This window comes from Barbatula barbatula (assembly GCF_947034865.1).
Source record: "Barbatula barbatula genome assembly, chromosome: 6".
In the NCBI taxonomy this organism is placed as follows: Eukaryota; Metazoa; Chordata; class Actinopteri; order Cypriniformes; family Nemacheilidae; genus Barbatula; species Barbatula barbatula.
Window position 1 is genome coordinate 21,856,376 of NC_136765.1, and position 19,799 is coordinate 21,876,174.

General features: G+C 38.3%; 1 protein-coding gene across 2 annotated transcripts; it reads right to left on the bottom strand.

Annotated features, from left to right (window-relative positions):
• Window positions 1-3,819: 3,819 nt before the first annotated feature.
• Window positions 3,820-19,513, bottom strand: syne3 (spectrin repeat containing, nuclear envelope family member 3). Of its 2 annotated transcripts, none has more exons than XM_079458939.1 (18): window positions 19,397-19,513; window positions 17,343-17,501; window positions 16,051-16,223; window positions 15,545-15,854; window positions 15,034-15,189; window positions 14,484-14,828; window positions 13,553-13,689; window positions 13,036-13,210; window positions 12,614-12,796; window positions 11,040-11,183; window positions 10,676-10,810; window positions 9,802-9,963; window positions 9,470-9,642; window positions 8,786-9,380; window positions 8,385-8,543; window positions 7,703-7,861; window positions 7,095-7,136; window positions 3,820-5,738 (listed from the first exon to the last, which is right to left on the bottom strand). In XM_079458939.1, exons 2-18 carry the CDS (start codon window positions 17,484-17,486, stop codon window positions 5,547-5,549), a joined length of 3,384 nt encoding a protein of 1,127 aa, XP_079315065.1. In that variant the 5' UTR covers window positions 17,487-17,501; window positions 19,397-19,513; the 3' UTR covers window positions 3,820-5,546. The 2 variants fall into 2 exon arrangements, with proteins under 2 accessions (XP_079315065.1, XP_079315064.1); XM_079458938.1 differs by lacking the exon at window positions 19,397-19,513 and adding an exon at window positions 17,591-17,648.
• Between the last annotated feature and the right edge of the window lie 286 nt (window positions 19,514-19,799).

A 19,799-nucleotide genomic window follows, 5' to 3' on the forward strand; every position in this document is an offset into this window, starting at 1 on the left:
CAGAATAATCATAAGGATCAATGGGCATTAGCGTTCACCCACCCTCTGTTCCGGGCGGAGGCGGCTGTTGTGTAACAAGGAAAAAGATGAGAAGTTTAAAACCACCCACAGCCAGAAGCTGGAAGAAAATATTTCATCCAGACGTCTTTGTATTCTGCTCTTATAATGCAATTCTCAGTATAAAACATTAATATGCATGTTGAGACATGAGACTAACAACTGCAGCCAGGAGTAAAAAAACGGGGGCGTAAAGGGATAGTTCACGCAAAAATACAGTTTCTTTTCAAATGTATTTACCTCATGATGTTTAAAACCTGTATGACTTTCGTTCTTCTGTGAAACACTGTGAAAGAAGATATTTTGAGTGGAAGTCAATGTGGGCCACTGTTGTTTGGTCACCAACGTTCTCCAAAATACTGTATTCATGCATTATATTTATTGGCTTTAGATCTACAGTCAATATAGTCAATATTGTGGGAATAATGTGCTTTGATCTTTTAAGGAATGAAATCAATATTGGGAACAATTACATTAAACCTTCAAGGGAAGAAAAGTCACTGTGCTTTGAATCGTGATTAATATTGACACTCAATAGAGGAACAGAATCTATATTTAATTTACACTGACTTGGCAGTCACCTTGTGTTGATGTGGGTCACAGCTGTTGCCTGCATCTTGCACATTGACGTGAAGCTCTGATGCAATGCCGCTGTTACTTCAGAAGCTCGGGTTGGATTTATTCCATCAGCTCTACAAATGAAGTGCCAACACACTTGTGGTACCCATCTGTCCTCTGAAACATTGAAGAATAGAGAAATGTCACAGTGGAAGAGGTTAAATGAACACTAACGGAGTGAAAGGATATCTATCATCATAAGACTCTATGTAAATACAAAATATCGTGACATCACTCCATCTGCCAGCTGTTTAGTGCCTAGACTGAAGGTCAGAGAAAACTTTTACCCAGGATTAGTGGTTCACCATATATGGGTGTGGAAAAGACCAACCGCAACATATCTGTCCTCATATGACGGAGACCACCACAAAGACATTATTAAGCTCCGGATGGATTTAGCGTGGGATAATTACAAGGGTCATTCCATTACAAGGTGCGTATCAGGTCAACCAGCCCCATTTTTCCCTACTTTGTGCCACATGGTTTCACCGCGGATGAACCCAGAAGGCAATGCTGTGAGGAGGGCAGATGACATAATTGCTGGCATGCATAATATTTAATTTGGTTAGCAATGCAAAGCTCATGGGTTTGGTCCCTAAGAAGCACACATTCTGATCAAATGTATACCTCGGTATAACGCACTGTTAGTCGCTTCAGTTAAAAGCGTGTGCTAAATGCATACACGTAAATACAAATTAATTTTCATACACTATCAAACTGAAATGACTGAGCAAATCATGTGATTGGTTTTACCTGTCATGTCATAAACATACAAGGCATTGAACTGTTTTACATACTATGTGTGTATGCCGTGTTGAGGTAAGGTGAATGTGACTAGTCAAAGCAGCAATATCATCACCTCTAGTCATAAACAGTCTTGTCATTTGTTTTAAGGTCTCGTACCAGTACATGGAATCAGTCTCAATATATTTGATCCGGATGATCACTTATATTATTATGCATACTTTTAATTTGACGCTTTTCTAAACTACTAATCCTAAAATTCAATACGTGTCTCAGTCTGCAAAGTATATGAATGACCATGTTACTTAAAGGGACAGTTCACCCAAATATTTTCATTGTCATCGTGTACTCACCCTCATGCATTTCAAACCTGTATAAATGTATTTCATCTGCAGAACACAAAAGACGATATTTTTAAGAAAGTTGGTAACCAAACTGCAATTGCTCCCATTGACTTCCATTGTATTGACACAAAACCAGAGGGACATTTCTCAAAATATTTTCGATTGTGTTCCACAGAAGAAAGAAAGTGTCATATACAGAAGTAATTTATGACATTTATTTGAGGGAAAATTGGATAAAGAGATTTAATTTTAGACATAGATCTAGATCTGAACAACATAGATTTACATTGAATCTACCCAGTCCACTAGTGTCCAATGACCTACCGCATTTTTTCAACTTTTTTACATCTATCTTTTAATGACATCTTTTGTATTACTAGATCTTTCTAGAATTCTATTGGCAAATTAGACAAGCTTTTATTTTAAAGACCTGTCGATTTGCATTTTCTTGATGTTCCCAGAGGAAAACCCCTATGACATTGGAACCTCGGCTGCCATGGCAACATGCCACAAAATTAAATATTTACTACAGCGGTAGTGGCCAGTCGATGCAATAAACCAGATTCCTTCCGCCACACTATTGACAGAGCAGGTGGAGAGAAACATTTTATTACTCTTGCTTACAAATGAGAGCGCTACAAATGTGTCTTATTCATCTCATTCCAATTATCCCGTTGCCTCAAGCATCTGCTTGACTTTTACACTCGCCAACGTTCCTTAATATTAACACAAGACTAACAATTGTTCAAACCTTAGTGTTATTACAAAGTTAAAAGGAAATTCCAGTGTTTAGCAAGGTGAGGCATGTTAGGGTCATGGAACACAGAAGTCTGTCATGTGACCGAGAGCTCTTGTGTTTTCCATAATCCAAATATCTGTCTGATTTCATAATTGAACACTGTCAATATTTGTGGGGGTTTCTTTATATTAAATTATTTAATGCTCATTCAAAAATGTGCCTTGTGCCTCCACGTGGCATATTCTGGATCCTTTCTTCTGGGTTTACAGGCATCAATGAATAAGCACGATTTTGGATTGCCCATCGATAAGCAGGAAGGAAACCATCTTAAAGGAGCAGTTCACCGTCAAAATGAAAATGTCGTCACCATTTACTTACCCTCTTGTCATTTCAAACCTTAATGACTCTCATTCTTCCACATAACACAAAAGAAGATATTTTGAATTTGAAGAATGTTCTTATCAGCCCCTCATTCGCTTGCATTGGTTACAATGGGGGGTTACTATTCCGAACATTTTTCAAAATAAATTATTTTGTGTTCTGCAGAAGAAATCATACAGGTTTGAAATGACAAGAGGACGCACGTACACGACGACAGCATTTTCATTTTGTAGGTGAACTACTCCTTTAAAGCTGAAAACGAAAATGCTTTCATCATTTACTGACTCTTTTGTCATTTCAAGCATGTATGACTTTTTTTCTTGCGCAGAACGGAAAAGAAGAAATTCTGAAGAATGTTGGCAACCAAAAAACATTCATATTTTGAATGTCATGAGGGTGAATAAATGAAGACATAGTTACTTCTATTATAATACTACTATTCTATTTTGGGTGAACTATCCCTTTAAATAGAAATCTAAACTCTATAGGCTGTCATCCTGTTGCCTACTGTGGGTGACCAAGAAATGATGACAGATCTATGCAAACAACCAGTCAACAACATGTTTATGCAAAGGTCTGAACAAGTAGCTGATGAAAAATCTGATATGGTTTCTGTTTTCCAACTAACAAAAATAAATGAACTCATTGCTAAAACCTTTATGACCTTACAAGGCATTTTAAAGTTGAGAAGGCCTTGCTGTGTGAGGTTTATTCATACTTGTACGCTGGTTTTATATTTCATTATCAGTATTTTTGTTAAACACATCTTGTTAAACCAGTTGAGTTTCACTCTAACGCCAAAGCAGGCAACCAGATACGTTTCGAGCTAAAAAGATAATCACTGGCTTTAAGGAATGCGATCTTTATATTGATAAGTAGTCACATTTATCTGGCATTAAATCTAAAGCCATAGTAACAAAACAAACAGACACAGGTCATGTTATGAAAATGCACTGCATGTTTATTGCCTTGTAATACATTTTATATATAACAGTTTAAAGATGCGTTATAGGTTTCTTCAAACATACGTAATAAAATAAATGTTTAGGCTTTGTTAATATTTTTTCTTATGATGACACTTTGTGCATTTAAAACTAGAATTTCTACATGTTTGCATCTTGCAGTCCTCCCAGTATTCTCCTATGAAAATCTCTCATGCACACCGTAAATCATATATATTAGCATCCGTTTGATCCTAAAACACCAAACCTCTTGACCAAATTTTATACAGCTTAACTTTGCAGCATTTTCAGCCTTTAAGAACAGTATTGTGGATAACATCGGTATAGTTCAGTAAAGGGTTTGCATTGAGCAAGAGTTTAAATTGAAACATTTCAGTGCAATAAATTAAACATTACAGTTTTGCAGCATATTTTCTCGAGTCTGTCTCTGCGCATGCACTACACCGTTTCATGGATTTAACAATAAATAGTGCAATAAATATGCGCAGAAAATACTGTTTTAAGAGCAGTTAAGATATGCGGTTCTGAATACGATTTTGCTACAGGAAAAAAGCAGTACAGTATATAATGTGCGTACAGTATATGTAATACTACACAAAGCTTAAAAGCCATGCAACTTGTCTCAGATTCTCCTAAGCAATGTGTCTTACATTTAAAAAAATAACACTTTGAAATAAAAGATAGTCACGAGCCTTGTCAGTAAAACCTAAATTGTGCCGGACAAATCAAGAGATTCATTCCACGAACATCAACCTCTCATCTGTGGTCCTAACAGAACCAAACTCGACCGCTGATGTTTCTGAAACAAAGGAGCCCTTATAACTGGCATCTGAGAAGAACTTCCGTCCGAGAGAAACAAAACAGACCAGGAAGGTCACAGACTTCCAAAACTTTGTCCAAAAAAGGACACTCTCTTCAAACTAGGCATGACAACCTTCAGACGCCAGCCGATGCCAAACGAAGTCAACAAAAAGATTACACAACCCCGATATCCAAAATGAACACACTTTCTATTCTGAGACATGCATGTTGTAGCACCTTAACTATGGAGTGATTGGTTTTTCTGTTGAAGACAGACAGGGAATGTCTTTCATCATTTTTAAAGACAGCTTTCTCTTCTAAATCTAGAGGCAAAGTCTTAACAACTGAGTTTAACTGAACTGAATCACTATACGTAACACAGTGATATATCCTATAATACAGCAGGTTTCGCTGCACATGCCTGAGTAAAATAGCAGATTAAATAAAACATAAGGTAAAAAAAATATTGGTTAAATATGTAAGACATACCACAGGTAAAATGATTTCTGTGATTAGTAGCTAGAAATAAAACATCAAATATGGGATGTGACACAACTCCTGAGTAGAGACATCTAAAAAGGGACTTTTGTAAAGGCATTGGTTTCTCCAAATACATGTAGAGAAGGAACAGCTTGATTCAAACAGAGCAGGTTGTGAGCGTCTCTGCCATCCACCCACTCACATTTTCACCAACACTGAAACACATACACACGGTTTCTGATCTGCTGGGTCCATCAATAGGTGTACTGTGGACCAAATCCATCCAAGAACCAAAAATAAAAGACATAAACCACAAATATAGAACATATACGATAAGTAAATGTTACATAAACAACCACAGATTGCAGTCTTTGCAAAAAAGCTACGTTTTTGTTTATGCCAGAAGTGTTACGTTCATCCTTAAGTGGGTGGTGGTCCCTCATAGCGGAGCATGACGTTGAATGAGCGGGCGAAGTTGTTAGACAGCGAGCAGCTTACGCCCTCATCCATCATAGGAAGAAGGAACGCCAACAGCAGCAGGGCCAATAGCAGGAGCTGAAGAGGAAGAGCCACACGACACACACGGTACAAGAACCCGGGGCTGCTGTTCTTCTGCAAAACACAAGCATAAAAGGTGAACGCATGCCTAATGGCTCCGTCACGAATCCTAGCCAACAGTCTTGCTATTTACATCTCAACCACTATTCTTTTATTGACAGCAAGCTCATACAACACACCCGTCTGCCATCATGAATGAAACGCAGCTTGTTGCAGTGCAATTTTGGGATTGGTGACCAAATACAAAAATGCCTAATAAAAAGAGGAAGGCAGCTCATGCTTTATACTCAAACGGTGCAACGTTTTCATCATCAAAAACATTCATGACTCGATGGAGGCAGGAAAAAAAATTCCCAGACAAACATCCAGTATATCAAATGCATAGAAAGTATGTCCACCCACAGCTCACCATCAACCACGCGTCCACGACTAAGCGATACGCCATGAGATACTGATCATAATACAAACCTTTCTATTAAACGCCCCTGTAGCTGAGAAACATGGGAGGGTTTCTCTCTGTGAGTGTTTGGGGAAAAAGAGAGCGGGAGAAAGAGAGAGACGGGTTGAAAGTGCGAGAAAGAGAGTAGGAGGAAATGTGGGTGGATGAACGCTGAATCTCCTCTCATTTCTTTTGCCAGCCTCTATTTAAGTGTTCTCGCAAAGAAAGGTAATGAAAGCGGTGCTCAGCTTGAAATAATATACAGAAAGATGCATGTCTTTATATCTATAAATCTATACACATCACTCAAGCCTTTTAAAAGGTTTGGAAAACTACATATTTTCAATATCGAATAGCCTGAGGGTGCCTGAGCGATAAGTTTCCGCATTTACCTACGGCACATTCTTGCACTCATACACCTAGATCAAGAACCCACAAGTCTAGCATCATGATGTCAGCAAGTTTGCGAGATGAAAAACCTTTTCGAGCTGTAACAACGGTATTCGAATGTGTACAGCATTGTACGGTGTGTCATAACGTGAGGTGCGCTACAATGCTTAGCCCTTATAAATAATAAAGGCTTTATAATAGAGTGCGCAGGACACCTGTGCTTCTTCTCATACAGACATGACGCTCAAAAAACAGATGGCCAGAAAGTGACAGAGTGGAAAGAGAGCTGTTAAAAAAGGTGTGAATCCTGAAAACGTTACTCACAGAGAATAACACACTCCCCAGAGAGATCAATTGGAGCGACGGCCTTGTTCATTATCAAACTATGAGAAAAAGCATTTCACTTGGGAGCCAAGAGGTGCTTTTTGGGAGCCTCGCTTTCACAGTCTTTCAGGTCATCCAATTGTCGTTCATCATTTTAGACATCTTAAAAACTTTACATCATTTGTCAAGTCAACGTGAGGTACCATTCGCAACCCATTATACCACTATGAAGAGACGCTTTTTTTGAGGAAATGTACCTTTCCAGCACGAACAAGCTCCTGTCCTTGTGCACTTGCACCCTGAAATAAACAGAAACATTTGGTCAGTTTCTGCAAAATAAACCTCTGCCACCTTGTGGTGGATACATGCTACTACACAGCAGTGGTTAATAGTGATAATACAAACACTGTGACCATTTCAAACCTCTTTTTTAAGTTTTTCTTTTACCATTTATATTTGTTTGGGTAAAATTATCATTTTTGTTTCATCCTGTGAGCTACTAACAGTATTTCTATTTGCATTTATTTACAGAAAATGCAACTGGAGAAACAGGTGAAAATAACAGAAATTTGTTTTACTTGTTCTGTATTTTTTCAGACCTCAAAAACGGCAAAGTTCATATTCACTTTTAAGTATACTTGTATTTAATATATTTGTGTGATAAATGATAATCTCTATATTTATCCGTTTCCTTGTCATGCTGTCAATCAGATAAAATGAAAATGTGGAATGGTCTCTTACTTTTATAACGTAAAAATTAAGAACTAAAAGCTTGGTTAAGCAAAACAAACTTTCAGGTAAGAAAGGGCTCACTTATAAAATACATGAACAAAGGAAAATATTAGATTTTTCTAGATTTTTGCACCTTGTGTTTCTTCAGAGCTCTGAGGTCACCGGCCTCTTTCAGTTTAGACTTGTATAACATCCAATTGTATCGCAGATCCTCCGCATCTTCATCAGGTGACTTATTCTCCATTAGCTTCTGGAATTGACTTTGACCCCAGGACACACCAGCATGCAAACCCTGAGTCAAAAATGTATAAAAATGTATAAAGTATGAGGGAACTTGACACAAATGTTTGAAATCTAAAACTGACTTTTCACCAAAGTCATGCACATTCCATTACAAACTCTACCTTAGCAAATTCTGCCATCTGCAGTATGATCAAATAAGCTTTATTAAATGATTGATGGGACGATAAACAGTGATAGATAAAATACAACACTTTGTTTCAGACCATTATTATTACTACTAAGCAAATTTAACAAAAGAATTACAATGTGTGTTGTTTTTAGATACTTCCTTAAAGTCTGATTTACATATAAAAAATGAGCATGCGATAGACGGTTTCATCTTAACAACATAAACAAACGCTACAGCGCATGCGCACTTTTGTGACCCCCCACCAACTTAACTTCCGGTACACATGCACAAACAATAAAGTGCCTGTAGATTATTGCTTTTAACTCTTAAGTGTAATGGGTTCAAATATCAAATAGTGTTAACCACAGAAAACAAGGCAAATATTTGAACAAACACCCCTAACCTTGAGTGTATCCCGTCTCATAGCCAGTTCTTTGGCACTCGAGGTGCTTTGGCTGTTTATAATATTTGTGAGCCTGTCATTTTCTTTGAGAAACCACGCTTCAAACTCTCTCCGGAGGGCTCCTGTGTCGACATGCTGCTGAAGCCCCTGAGAGCCAATCTACAGCAGAAATAAGGACACATTCATTCATTTGCTAATTAAGTATTCGATTTATTGCTCGATGTTGAGACTTGTTTTAAATATTTTAGCATCATCTTGAAAGACTTAATAGAAGAAAAATGCCATACAAGGACACCGGATATTTTTCCCGACCTACTGGTTTAATAAAGCGAATTATTTTGCCCCTAAATAGTAAATTAAAGATGCAAAAATGTGAATGTGAATAGTTTAATCGTCCAAACCTGAGTGTCACCAATTGGAATTTGAGATGTCCATGATCTTCTTTTTGAATCATCAGTACGGGCCCCACGAACAAAGCCTTGCAGATCTAAATCCTCAATCCCAGAACCAGCGATATGCTCCTCAACCCATTCTCCAGTCCTATCAGCACTCCTGGTCTCAATCTTTCCAAACAGGTTACTGTACGTATCCGGCACCTTAATCTGTTTTCTGTTTCCTCTACCATCCCCTCCGGAAGTGACTGCATCCACCTCATCATCCAGGGTCCTCTCATGGTAACTCTTCTCTCGTCTCCAGACCTCATGACGTCCCGGTCTTTCGATGCCCTCGGGGAACACAACTTGAAATTGATTTTGAGTGGCTTCGATGGTCTTTGGGTAATCTGTTGATTCTGATCGCAGTTGGAACTGTAAATCGAGTTTGTGATGTCGACGTTGACCTGTTTCCTCATCACCTGTGGCTAAATGTCTACCTTCAAAGCCGGATGCTGCTCCAGATCCTGAGCCCTCGTGATGCCCATCCGCCCATCTATCCAGACACTCGGTTCTATGTGACAGGGAGTCTTGTCCCTCTATTGCAAGATGTCCATTCAGAAGTCTAACATGAAAGATATCAACAAATACTCATAAAATCACTGTGGCATCAGCTGTAACAACATTGGCACATAATATAATAAGCATTATAACCTGTAAAGATTGAGACTAAGCGTGTGGAGGGACATCCAGGATTCTCGGAGGCGATTAAGGTCTTGTCGAATGTAACCTTTGCCCTGATCTGAGGTCTTGGCCAGCACAGTGTGACCCTGAGCCTCCATCAGGTGCAGCTGAAGCTCCTTTTCTGGAAACTCCCCTAGCGCCCTCTAGAGGACAACAACAGCAATACAGATTACACAATCGCCTTCAAATTCATTTAAAGGTGTTGTTTAAAAATTGAGAATCAAATACAATTAAAACAATGAATGACAATTTGTGTAATTGTGTTGTGAGATGGCTGAGATACATTATCGAGCACACAGTACCTCCGCCTCCTGTTGCCGGTTATCGATGCCCCATTCTCCATTTCCCCCACGGAACGATTCCAGCTTCTGTTTCATGATCATTAACCACTTCTCCAAATTCAGGATATTGTCATGGAAAAGTTCATGTTCCACAATGTTCTCCTCACTTTCATTCACCTTAATCTGGTACAAACAGAACACACAAACAACTACATGCTTTACATCAAGGGCTTTAATGTAAGAGTCCTGGTGTGCGTGTTGCTCTGAGTAAAGGAAAAAATAAAACATATCCTCAGGCCACAAGTGTGCATTAAAGGCAAAGTAAGGATGGTATGATCAAGGCCGTTAGAGTCATCTTCTTCAACATCATGATTAACACTCAGCAGGAGGTTTGGAAACCACAGGGTGTGAGCTACTGATCTTCAGGGTTAAATCAGAATCACTTGTGAAGCCGGGCATTTCTGAAGCAGATAGTAAGAAGATGTGTAGACTTTCCCAAATCCAGAATTTCACATCTCTTTTAATTAGAGAGACGGGGTGTGACGTTGTAAAATAGTAAAAAGGTTTGGAAAGTACAGGTTTCCAAAAAGCGCTTTGAGACCCCCACAGTTGCTTTCATTCTGTTGAATGACATCTAGCTGTATCTTTGAAAAACACCCTTTAAGACTAATCTTCAATGAAAACAAAACCAGCCTATTTGCATAGGTACTTTGTTGTTTAGATTAATATTCAACTAGTCAATTATGAAAGTATTTGTAGGCGAGTACATCAAACCGTAGAATATCTTGTTTTGCCGTCCAAAGAAGAAGAAAAAATCTGGTCCAACATGAGCGTAAATAAATCCCAGACTTTTGATGTTTATTCAATTCAAAAACTTCTGAAGAATAGATCTTACCCGAACCGCATTGTGTAGCAAGTTCCAGTCTGCATATAGACGCTCAAACTTGGTGGCGTGTGTCTGGTTGGATGACACCAGCGTCTCAAGGGCCAAAATATCGGCCTCACAATCTTCCAAATCTTTCCGTATGATCTGCAGAAACACACAATCTTTTAAAATGCAACCTGTCATCACAGTCCTTCCTGTTCCCACCTGGAAAAGCCACCCGGCCGCCCAGCGCAAAAACACAGTGAGCTCAGTGTGATGGTACTCCGAGGTCATTGTACATCTATAGGATACCACATGCAGAAATCAAATCCAAAACATCTGTGTCGATCGAAATTTAAGGCTGTGGGTAAAGCAAGCTATACATGTTGCTCACCCTGAGCTTGTCTGCCTGACTCTTCTTTGTTAGAATATCAGGTTGGAGGCCATTCACTGCATATAACCTCTCCTTTATGAAGCGCAGCTTTTCGGATATGGTGTCATAAGCCTCAGAAAAGTCCTTTGTCTTTGATATCAATCCCTATGGACAAAACACACGTGGTTATAGGTGGTCAGAAAACCAAGAAGGTTTGAGAGAACAATGATGTGTCTAAAAGATGCACCTGGGCCAGAGTATACTTCTAGTTTGTGTTTGGTTGTAGTATAACAATTTATTAGTAATATTTTATTGTATATTAATTGTTTTAAATGACATGAAATCTACTCAACAGTTCTTAATTCATTGCAGAAGTCTAATGGAAGTTACGTTTGGGCCAATGTATTGTAGAGGCTGAGACCATCTATAGATTCACATGAGACACTTTAAGGTAGGGACTAGGGAGTGTTCGATTCCGGGTTTTTTCAAGTAGACTCAGATTCTCGACTCCCACTTTTGGAGTCGATGGAATCGACACTTCGACTCCATTTACTGTCATTCAAAACAGGGTCAGGAAAACTTAATATAAAATAAACGAATGTAACTTCACAATTTTGGGAACTTTTGGCTGGCCCCAATTCTACAAAGTCACTAGCAAATACACATGCATTTGTGCAACGAGCACACCATGTCGAAATGATCGAAATATCCCTTATGTGCATAACGCAATATGCACATCGTGATGGTTTGCAATAAATAAGCTATTTATTTAATTCTTTGAAAAGTTATGTATGGTCAAAGTTTTAGGTCGATGCGGATAGTATAGTACAGGAGTATTCAATTAAAGTTCCAATATGTTTTTTTTTTAAAATGTATAAATATTTAATTAATTTGGCCCAGTTGGATACACTGTATAAAAGATATGATCTTTTATCAGGCCATTTATTTTATATTTAGTCTGTTAACAAAATGTCAGATTTGTTTAATGCAACAGTAAAACATGGCTGTTCACTTTCAGAAGTTGCAGTGATGCTTTCAATTTCCTAAAATAATGTGAAATATATGTTGGTTATATAATTTCTTTAATATATTTGAATACAATTTAAATAGATTTGAGAAAAAGAAATATCGTATTGCATATCGAATTTGACATTATTTTACATGCTAGAGCATATCGCTTTTTCCCTCAATATTGCAAAGCCCTACACACCATCACGGAGAGTTCAACACTTTAAAAAAAAGACGTTGAGCCTACCATGTGTACTTTTCATAATGTAACTCATTCCCTTTCTGTGTTGGGCATTTAACAATAAAAAGTGTTCTGGATCGGATGTAAACGTGTAAATGTTATTCATTTCTTTTAGCCATCACAAAGACAATTTAACCTACCTGACTCAATGTTTACGTTAAATATTGAGTCGAATCCAACTTTTCGGTACAGTAATGTCAATAGCTTGCGATGACATCTCCATGGATGTTTCAGTCAATGTACAGACATTAAAACTGTTGCCAGGTATGGCAGGTTAAAGATTGTTCATGTAGCTCGTGGATTTAAATACAGGAAGTACATTTTGGACTGGTAGCTGGTGATATACCTGCAGACGACTCTTGCGTTCCTGGAGCTGACTGTGGAGTGATTCTCTCTTCCTCATATCTCCGCTTAGCTCCTTTAAGAGATCGTCGGCTTTCTCCTGCCCAAAAACAGAGATGAGAAGATCGCTCTTCACCTGAAGCAAAGTCAAACGCTCCTGCAGCTGCAAGCTGGTCTTGAGTAACTTCTGCGGTAAGAAAAGAACAAAGAACACGGTCAATAACTTCAAAGAGAACAAAGGGGTGGCCAAAAGGCTAAAGGAATTTCAAATGTTCAAATAAAACACGATCATATCAAAAGGAAGTTTTGATGCATAATTAAAACGTAGTTTTCAACCTTGTTCTTCCAAAATCAAAGAACACATATTGGGTATTATTATAGGACGGGGAACTCAGTTCAACTTGGAAAAAAAAGATGTATCTTTACCTCAATATTCTGTACAAGCAGAGCGATATGGGAGAATTCAGTCACGTCGGCGGAGGCTTCCAGGACCTGCGAAACCGCTCGACTCCACTGGCTGAACCGGAGCAGAGGGTCCTGCAGTATCTGCCGTAAAGTCGATTCGCTCTCTGAGGACAACCTGAACGATCTGCCTTTCAAACTGCCACGCGAAACACAAAACAGCCCTTCAAAACACTGCTATTGTATAGGGATTTTTACCCATACAAATAAATAAATGCCATAAACCCTGTGTAATGCACTAATTGTTTGAAGTGCTTGCATGAGCACTCTCTTAGGGATGGAAACACATTGTTTATGGCTGACTGGGCATTGTGACTAACATCATAATAACTGTAAGACAATAGGGGAGTTGTGTGACATGCCTTACATCGCGTCTGCGGTAATGAAATGTTTATAATTATATTAATAGCTAATGACTGTTAAAATATTCATCAAAGTGTTTCATATCAGGGTCCTATGTGGGTTTGTGGATACAGCTCACCTCTGATACTCCTTTACCACAGCGAGCATCTCATCAGACAGCTCTCTAGAGTTCTGCGGGAATCTGAAAAGCTCTTTTAACCGAGACTTCAACTGCTCCACGTTGGGCTCCTCTGCGACGAGCTTGCTACGCACACTCTGAAAAGTGGACGTGAAGAACAAATCAATAAAACGTGTTCGCACATTATGAGTCTCAAGAAAAGGAGCTCATCCAAATGGACATTAATGCATAATTTCTCCACATGGGGTCCAGACAGCATTCACTGATCTAAAAAGGCTTTCAACCTTGTTGGTTCCCCAATGCTAATAGCGAACTTGGCTCGACTGATTTTTCTGATGGATGGAAGACATCAGTTTTCAAACATTATAAAGGATGCATTTTAATAGAAGTTGAACTGTAAAACCAAACCCTTTTATTGCCATTTAAAATGATAAATGGCTAAACAATTATTTTTATTCTTTTGACAACATTCTAGACATTTTAACATAGGGTGAAATCAGGTAGACAAATTTCGACATTGAGATTACTATCAAACACGGCCCTGTGTCAACCAAAAATAACCTGAACCGGATAAAAATGTTCAATGAATAATAATTTAAGGTTTTTTAATATACAATATATAATATAATTCAAAAGAATAAAACTAGCATTTATCTATATAAATGTATAGCTACATTTTAGTGCATTAAAAGTGCTTGGTATACATGGCCAAGATAAATCAGTTTGGGAGAACTCCAAACCACTTCACAAAACTTGTAAAATTATTCCAGCTTCACAAAAACAGCTGTCACACCCCGCAGAGGAATTGACCCAAGGCATTCCCTAAATCACTGATGCGCTGCCACATAAATATGCTAAGCTTCCAACAGTGTCAAACAGCAACACACTAAACGTCTTTGTGAGTGGCGCCATACAATACCAGAATACTAACCGTGTGAGACTTCCATTGAGCAACCATGTGTTCCTCTGTCCTCTCTCCATCCCTGCTCTCGAGCTCAGAACTGAGGTTCTGGACCAGGGTTCTGAGCTTGGTGAGGTCCGCCCTTTGCTCCTTACAGCGGTTTGAGTATTCGCTCTCAGAGTCCAGTGAGTTCTGGAGCTCTTCATGAACCTCAGCTAGCACCAGCCGTAACCTCTGCCAGGCCAACCTCAACTCCTCCATCTCCTTGGTGATCCTCTCTGCTCCCGCTGGAGATGTGTCGGTCTTCACCGCCTCAGACAATCCTTCAATGTGCTGGAGTGTGAGTTCTTCTTTGGTTATACTGGCGTCCAGTTCCTGATAGTGGATTGAAGGATGGAAAAGAATCAATCAGAAAGTTACATGTACAGTAACTATTTCAAAAGGTTGAGATAAAAAACAGTAATTGATTATATGATTCACAGTTAAACGAAAACGATAGATCTATAATTTGATTTCTCAAGCAGGAATCATTTTCCCAGTCGACCTTTCTGACCTCCCCCAAATAAGTAAGTTGTTGTACCTGCAGAGCTTTGAGCTTATTTTGTTTCGTATCCTTCGTGTCGCTTAAGCGATTGACTTCTTCTGTTTTAGACACAAGCCAGGTTTGGAATTGACGAACACAACTTTGGTACTGCTGGTGCTCTTCTGCTCTTTTCTCTGCCAATGCCAACCTTTCCTGAAAAAACCCAATAACCGTATTTTGAATCAGAATAGCTTCATAAAACGTAATAATATAAGAAATTTAGCATTGAGAGAAATCTGAGTTATAAATTGCATTTACATGAAAGGAATATTGTATACTTTATGATTGAACTATGTACTTATTTTATTTTAAAACCCACAAGAATTCATTTTTATCATAATAACTGTGTGTCAGGGGCCACACATGTTCCAACAAAAAAGGGCATTTTGTTTTCATATTTATTTAACGTAAGAGGCCTTATAAAACAATGACAAAAACATTCAGCATTTCAATAAAACCCTTAAATATCAAAAGAGACTTTTGGTTAAAAATCATTGTTCCAACAGACCTGTGCTATGTTTTGAACATGGTTGTAAGCATCTTGAAGACCTTGTTGAGCCTGCTCATCAACACTTGGATCTTCAGTTCGGTTGAACAGGGTTGCAGCCTCATCCAGAAGCCTCTCCAGAAACGGACCCTGGGCCTGAATGTCACTCCACAGAACTCGCAGATGGTCAACCTGCCACAGCTTCTCCTGCCGACCCAGCTGTAGCTCAAGCTGTGGCTCCAGAGACCGGTGCATCTTCTCGAGCCACATCCCAAACTCCTTATGAGCCTTCAGGTATTCACTCCAATGAAGCCAAACCCATTCGATGCGACTAACAGAGAAACCAAATAAACAATAGGCAAATATTTCTTCCCCGCATCAGAAAAAATGTATGTTACCATTTATTGTTTTTATTGCATTAAATACAGATTTGCAGATTTCGACAGAACCATCACAATCCAAATGAGTAGATATTTTTGGAGGCACATGAGGACAACATGATCCTATCTCCACAACAATTGCTGTACCTGTGACAGTGAATTATATAGGTTAATGTCTCATCCCACAGCGCTTTCAGATCCTTCAGTTTGGAATGAGTCTGATTCTTCATCTCTTCATCTCCATTTCGGAGCAGAGCTTCAGACGCCACCAGCACCCTGTCCATCTTCACATGGCCTTCAGACTCGGAGCTATGGATTATCTTTACAACAAACATTCAGTGATACAAGACATATGAGATTAAACTAGCATAATGTTTTAGGGAAACAAGTTTGATGAGACTGTCGTCAATTTAACAGTTCACCAGTCATTAGGAAAATATTTGAATGACACGACTGACCAATCAGAAAAAAGTATTACCAATAAATGGGTGATTCTCACGAAATATTGCTTTTAAGATGTCAAACACGATTTTCTAAGAAACACGTGTGTAAACAATTTGATTTAATTTATTTTTATTCAAAACAAGGTATGACATGTTTAAAGGCATTCATTTAAAAACTTTTACTGACAGTTCAAGAAAAATTTACCAAAAAATGCCTTAATATTCTCATTACCATAACCATTTAAAACTGTAATATCTCATAACATATTTAGCTGAAAACAGGCGAAGCCATGATGCCTAAGCAAGTTTTTATTAATCATACATAAGACATTCATTAATAATATTTTAACAGAGTATTATACATGTAAAATGTCTTTAAATGAGGAAAACTACCCGTTTCGGTAATGAGAAGGGGAAAAAGTTGTGTACACAGTGTGACAAGAGAATATTGCGTTTTTAACTAGAAAAATATTAAGTAATTTATTAACTTGTAAGCCATGTAAAAGGTAGTTAAATGTGTTTCTTTACATAAAATTAAACTTAATTGTTTTGTCTCAAGATGCAGACCAGTAATGTTTTTGTGAAGTGTGGTTTTTTAAATTGACTTAAATATCCTAATCTAACTAAGGCCTATTCCTTATTTAAAATAATCCTTGTCCGGGAAACTGCCCCATAATGCACTCAGCAGAAAAAGCAATAAAATACATAAATTATCAATTCCAAGGTCAAATGTCCAAGGTAGAGAACGATTATCTTTACTATGATAATTTTTTTTGTGTAACAGAATTGTATGTTTTATAATTCAAATCTTTACTGCCATTATGTTTCAGTGGTTTTGTGAGAATCACCCAAATATAATAATAAATAAATATAGTTTTTATTAGTTTCTAGACTTAAAGAGCATGTGCTTTTTTATTAAGAAAATATGACATCTGAGAAACCGGAACAGCTGTATCTCAGGAGAATCATGCCCTCACAGGTCAAATAAGGTCTCACCTCTGTCTCTCTGAGTCTGGCCTCCAGTGCTGTTCTGGGACCCTGGGTGTTATCATTTTGCTTAAGCCTCTCCTGGATAGCCTGCATCCAGGACAGGGCTTCCTCCAAACTTTCCCTGAACTCATGCTGCTCGTGTTGGGTCATAGGTTTAAGGAAGACCTAATGCAAAAAAGTGGACACAGTTACTTCACTCAAAACCCTCTTCATTAATTCTTTCATCATTTACTCACCCTCACATCATTACAAACCTGTATGAAAGGATTTCTTCTGAAAGAAGATATTGTAAGATGCATTCAAACAGCACTGAGCCCCACTGAATGGACACAAAACCAATGAGATATTTCTCAAAATATCTTCCTTTGTGCTCCACGGAAAAAAAAGTCATATATTTCCCCTGAAAATCATGTTCCATGCCTACTTTACACTAGTTAACGACTCTTTAACTTTCAAACTTTTCTGGTATATTTTTAATTTAAAAAACAAATGATAGATGTTCTTCCAGAGCAACCAAGAAATTTTTTATTAATAGCCACATGTTTAACAGGTCTCAAGACAGAAGCATTCAAACATTAGACTGATTCAAACAATATGTTTTATTCCTATAATTTACACAATCATAAATAATGTATCTACAACAACAATGTTTTGGTAATAGCAGAAAGTGAATGACCCCGACAGAAAGACAGTGCTGTACTGTGAACTATGAGCAGCGTGCAGCTGAAGAAGTTTAACCAGAGGAAATTATTTATCGGCTGTAATATGTTGACAGATACCGATAACATAATAAATTACCAATTCATGGCCGACATGGCTGATAATTTATCGTTCATCCCTTATTTTTACAAGGGTTGAGTTTGTTTCTTACAATAGTAATAATAGTCAAATTTGCGACCGTGAATCACACCCCTGGCAAAAGCAAAACATTTGGTTGCCAGCCCATATTTGTAACCACTAGGTTACCCCCCACCATATGGCATGTTCCCTTCAAGAACGTTCGCTATGCTGCATAAATGCCTCGGGGAAAGAAACACGAAACCAGAAAGAAAACAAGTTGACAAAAATATTTAATCCAATATTTGATGATAATATTGCATAAAATGTGATTTATATGCAAATTTTTGGTAGCCGACCCGTGAACACCACAAGTGTTATATGTTTTTGAACACAGCACGAGTGTTAAGATGAACAAGCCCTGCGTCAAGGAGCACGGCATAATAAAGAGTCTTTAACTGACGGCTGACTTTAAATGCTTGCAATGATCACTACAAAACATCAATAGACGCACCGACTACACAACACACAAAAGTCTAGCATTGTTTTGTATTAAGTGTAGCAACTGTGATGTATTATGGCATGTTTCCTCCAAGGACGTTCTCTATGCTGCTTAAATGACTCGAGGGGAACTTATCTCAGTTCCTTGTGACCACACATGTTCCTAAGACAACAAGTTAAAGAATAAACACCAAAACATAGTCTTTTGGCGCCCAAAATAAGAACTATGGGCCACTTTCCAGAATGACTCATATTTCCGACCACACTTGTCTTTGTTATTCCCATGGCAGTTCACAAAACACTTTCATATGAAAATGCCCCACAGTACAACACAACAGAAGGATTACACACAGCATAACAAACACAGGGAAGCACACTAAAAACTACAAACATAAGGCATTATACATGGTAACAATTTTAGGAAAAACACGCCTCTATGGCCTAATCTAGAAATGTAATAACACTAGAATAAAACGTAAACAAAGATTATTGTCCACGCCCTCTCGTAGAAGATGAACCAGCGATTTGAATGACATTTAGCTAGTTTGAAGGCATTGGCTGGCTTGCTCCCTGCTTGTTTTTTGTGTAAAAAACATCAATGAAATACATATGTAATGACACAAACAGTATTATATGTAAGCACTACCTCGAGCATGCAAACTCGATCAACGTTAGCTGCGCTAAATCCTATTAAGTTACACCGCACTTTGAAAGTTGTTAGCAAGTAACAGAGAGGACTACGCGCACTGATCATAACGAGTCAATAAACGGGTTGTACTTACGGATTAATGTGCATCGGACGCGAGTGTTTTGGATAAGAAACGACCTTATAAGTTGCCTTCGAGCTACAAAGTTACGGAGATACGTCATGAACCGATCAACCGCAGGCCTGTCAGTTGCGAGGGCTGCTCGAGGGATGAGACAGACGGAAGCAGCAGATACGCCGAGCAATCGATTAACCGTCGTGTTGCGTTCGGGTCGTTTTGACCAGATTCTACACACAAATACTAGTAAATGTTATTGGATTGGACTGACATTTGGTGACTTTGTTCATGAAGACTATAAAAACCTCAAATCAAAAGAATGCATTTTGTTTTGTTGCTTTTCGTGATTTCCCCCCACCGTGTTACACTTGTGGTGTTAACCCGCTTACCAAAGGATTTAATCCTTTTGTCAGCTCGGTTT